At 39.0% G+C, this 4793-nt stretch overlaps 1 protein-coding gene across 1 annotated transcript in view; it reads left to right on the forward strand.

The window, feature by feature from the left end:
• Positions 1–4793, forward strand: part of LOC118341949 (uncharacterized protein C11orf53 homolog) — a 13595-nt gene that overhangs the window by 7237 nt on the left and 1565 nt on the right. Inside the window, exons 3-4 of the mRNA XM_035680372.1 lie at positions 2770–2809; positions 3030–3334. Coding sequence (XP_035536265.1) covers positions 2770–2809; positions 3030–3334 — 345 coding nt within the window. The remainder of the gene's footprint in view (positions 1–2769; positions 2810–3029; positions 3335–4793) is intronic.

Below are 4793 nucleotides of genomic sequence, written 5' to 3' on the forward strand. Positions count from 1 at the left end.
TAGCTCGCAGGCTTCGCTCCATTCGACACCAAACTGGGGCATCAGATGGCAGCTGCCACCTCATGCCACTCTAGATCCCTATATGAGATTTTGTCACACAGAGTGGAAAGAGAAGAAGAGAGTAAGAGATAAATATGTATAATAAAACAGTTACACTCCAGCAGTTAGTGAATCACTAAGTTGTTGATGTGAATTTGAGCAGTTATTTTCTGAAATGATGAGCGTCTGGGAGCAGTGCCATCATGCCCATATATTATCTGGACTGGTGCCCAGAGACGTTAGCACTGCTAGAAAGAGCGATTTTCATTCTGTGCATGCACAATGCCACTGCCTAGCTGCAGTTAATAAACACTGCTGCCAGTTGGTGTTTAACAAACACAGAGCAGACAGACAGACTGTCAGCTGTACAGACAGACAGAGTGGAGAGAGACAGATGCTGCAAGCTGCACATCAGCTTTAAATTATTGTTATTTACTGAAATCACACTTGGAGAGAACACAAGTTCACCTGACTCCTGTTCCCACAATTCACTCTTGTTGTGGTTTTTCCTCTTTTTCTGACGGACAGTCCGTTCATCCTCTCATCAAAGTTGTAAACATTGACACTGGGTTTGACATGAGGGGGAGACGGGGCCCTAAGCAGCTTGTGTAGTGGTATAGGATGTACGGGTTCTGCCTGTTTGAAGGGTAAGACCCTTACTTTGGGAACCAAAGGCCCAAACTACATTACTTATATAAAGTAGTAAAAGTGCCTCCATCTTGTGCGGCTACAGCAGTAAAACACTGCTTACAGATTGATTTATCAGTGTTATTCATTCATTCATCATTCATTATTCAATGTCACATATAATAATATATCAGTCACAGGGGCCATTGTCCTGCAGAATGACTACTTTTACTTTTGATACTTTAAGTACATTTTGTTGCTAACACTTTTGTACTTTAATTTATGTTGTAGGGTTTTGAATGCAGGACTTATAATGGTGTTATTTACATGTTTTGTTTTATACTGGTTTTTAATTAAAGTAGATAATCAATATTTTTGCGATAACAACATTTGAACATTTGACTCTTTTTACCTCTTTTTAGAGATTGGTTGTCTTATCATTATTATTATTATTATTATTATGATTTAAAGGCTAGATCCTCCCCAGATTTCTCTTTCTGTCAATTTGGGTATGTGGTAATAATAATGGCTAATGGTGCTAACATATTAAAAGCATACGTCAGACAATTCATACACTACAAACTATCTTTGTGATATTGCTGCATGAAGTAAATATCTAGTCTAAATTTCTTTTCCCTGTATCCTGACGGTGTAATGCTCTGTGCTCTGGGCGTGAACTCTTCTGTATTTTATACATCTCTGTATGTCCCTATTTGTTATGTTCAATTTCACAAACAAAGTAACCAAAATAAGACCACTCAATTATAAAATAAGAAGTAGGGAGAGTACTCACTTTTTTTCTTGCATTTTATGTTTATTACAATAATAGTCCACTGCTACACATTAAAATGAAAGTAATAAAGAAAAACCTGTTGCTTATCTGGGACTTTTTAAGAGTCAAAAGGGGAGCCCGACCTTTATTTTGTACTTGAATGCAAAATGTGCAAACATTTTTATTACAGAATAATTTGCAGTCTGTGTTGTACATTCTGTAGAAAATAGACATGCTGTATGTTCAGCAAGTGTGGGTATATCATTTCATTTACGTTTTATGAGGGACACTCCTAATAAAACTTAACTGACCCACACAGACTAAGGCCCATGAGCAAATACAGGTGGATGTATAAAATGTGTTTGCAGCTTAAAAATGTAACAAAATCTTGATATAAAAGACATCTTTAAATAACAGTTGAAAGCGCTGTGATGTGTTCTCAGAATGGAGACTAAAAATAAACAAAAACAACATAAGGAGCCATGTAGCTTTAATGTGTTTGCTCAGGACTGGAACCAAGCAAGGTGCGTGCTTAAGGGAATTTGACTGGAACAACAGTCCGTACAGTGTCTGGCGTGTGTGAGAGAAACAATCCATTTCACTCTGTTCTTGTAACTCCTTCCTAATTGACCCTTCCTAAGTCCCGCCCCTTTTTGCTCTGCGTCCAATAACAGTTGGACTCCTTCCTGTACTGAGACATGCTATGTGCTAGTCTCGTCTATGCAGCAGCATATACAGTATATAGACACATTTTAAGTTAACAGCTATACCAGCTAGCTAAGTAATTAGCTACAATTTTGCTAATATTAGCCAACAGCTCAATTCAATTCAATTTTATTTGATGACACTTTTCAAATAGAGCATGGTTAGACCGTACTCCTTATGAAATTATTTACAGAGACCCAACAACAATTAGCTAGCTAGTTTGCAAGTGTTTTGCTCTGTAGCAAAACTGTCCAGCTAACAATTGATGTGAATTAGCTGTGTAGTTAGCTAGCGTTTTGCTAACGTTAGCTAACTTAAGATGTGTCTATATATGCAATATGCTACTTTTATCTTTTAATCATCTTCAAAATTTGGTTGTCTTTGCTAACAGACGAGTCTTAGCATATCTAAGAACAGGAAAGGAGGACGTTAACTGAGGTTCTGACCCAGGCTTGCTCAACTGGACATAGGAAGTGTTAATTGGGACCAAATTGGAAAAAAGTGTTTCAACTTTAACATGTGATCATTTGGATCTGTATATTTTTTTCCCGTGTCTAGTAATCCATATATAAAAGCAATCAGTCAGTCAATTAAAATGCCTTATTCTATTTATTTCTCTGTCACAGGGAGGATCGACCACTCCACCTTCATTTGTCCAGATGCCAGGTGAGACTGTTAATCAAGTACAGCATCAAACATCTTCACCACTCACAGCCTGCAAAACAAATCTTTCCACACAGTCTCAGTCAGCACTCTCATTATTACTGTAATTAGATCATTGTGACTTGCAAATTTCAAGAACCTGAGGTGTGTAAACACTTTGGTCATTCCACTGCTGCCATTATGAAGATAGATATGTTTTATATCTTCCTATTGTTATCTGCAGGGTCCCACATGCTGCCCAGCTACTACGGCATGAGGCGTCCCTTCATCTCAGACTCAGACTTCTGCCCGTCCACCAAGCAGTTCTCCCCCGACGTCTACTCGTCGACGCTGGGCGGTAAACCTCTGGGCTGCGAGCCCTCCGCCATGACCAGCTACTCCTCCCTCATTGACAGCTACTACCCAGAGACCTTTGGCGATTACCGCAGCGCTGCGGCCTTCTCCAGCTCCGGAGGGTCCTTCCTGCCATCATCGGCCCTCTCATCCCTGCTGCCCCCCTTCGGTGGAGAGTCTTCGCATTTATTTCTAGTAAGACGGGGTCCCTTCTATGTGCATGTCTGAGTAATGAGGGGGATGGACAGGAACTGTATAAAGGTACAGTATAAAGGGTGAATGTAAAACATGCGCAGTCCTGGGAGGAATGTCTATCTCTATTAAACAATAGTCTAGTTGTTATTTTTTTATGGACAACTGTAGGCCACGCAGATCAGTTTACAGCACACATAAGTGGTTAAATTCAGGCTTTGTTGACAGATATTCCCGTTTGTACATTAATAAGAGTAGTATTAACACACTACACTCACACCCGTGTTCACTAACTGGATGGTTTGTTATCTATATATTGTGTGTCTATGCCCACCCTCCTAACATTGCCAGACAGAACTAGAGCTCTGTGTCTGAGTGCAAAGTCACAGTCTGTTTATTTGGCTTCTTACAGACACTTATGAGTGTTTGACACACTTGGGCTCCAAGCTTTAAATTCAAAGGTCCAGTGTGTAACATTTAGGAGGATCTATTGTCAGAAATGGAATATAATATTCATAGGCATGTTTTCATCAGTGTATAATCAGCTGAAAATAAGAATTGTTGTGTTTTTGTTACCTTAGAATGAGCTGTTTTTATCTACAACACCTCAGGTCGCGTTCTGTTAAAAACAATGCCATGTTGAACCGTAATTTTTCTACAGTAGCCCAGACCATAAAAACACTGGCAGTTTCGCAGCCACCGTTGTTTAGAAAGGGAGGGGGAAGCAAGTGAGTTGCAGTTTGCAACTACACCACTAGATGTCACTAAATCTTTCACACTGGACTTTTAAGACCAAGCTAGTGTGAAAATCTCTCTTAGAGCTGTTGTGTTATGAACATTATGAACTAGGGTTTGAGAAAATGTGTCCAACCTTTGATTTAGGGATTTAAATGCTTTTATTCCAATTTTGTTTAGTTTTTTTCTAAATTAAAACGTTCACTTAACTTAAACATTAAATGAGCAACACTCAGAGTGTGAAAACAGTCGTATGATGTCCTCTGTGGCTCTGAAGGAGCGTTGTCAAGTAAAAATAACCCTGATGATTTAATAAAAGACACTATTGAGTTGCATTATGGAAGTTGTAGGGTGCTACATTTTCAGAGAATTTTCACTAGAGAATATAAGACAGGATATGTCGACCTCTTCTTTATTCATGGGAGGCCCTTTACTTTGTGAAAGTCTAGTAGTAAATTGCTGAGGTTCCCTTTTGACTGTAGTGCTATGTAGACTTTTTTTTCTGACAGATCTGTCTCTGAGATTTCTTTTCACAGCCTAAAACAATGGAGGTGAATGGGTTTTCTTTGAATTGTTTAAAGCTGCAGTGGGTACATTTTATTAAAAAAAAATGATTGCTGAGATTTTCATTGTGTTGTGAAAGTAGTACATGAGACAGAAAATCATTCCAGCTTCCTCTGGCTCGTTTTAGTGCTCCTAATGGCATTTGCAAGAAGCCACCAGGCCT

The sequence above is a fragment of the Morone saxatilis genome, unplaced genomic scaffold, assembly GCF_004916995.1.
Source record: "Morone saxatilis isolate NCDOM2014 unplaced genomic scaffold, NCSU_SB_2.0 Contig8, whole genome shotgun sequence".
In the NCBI taxonomy this organism is placed as follows: domain Eukaryota; kingdom Metazoa; phylum Chordata; class Actinopteri; family Moronidae; genus Morone; species Morone saxatilis.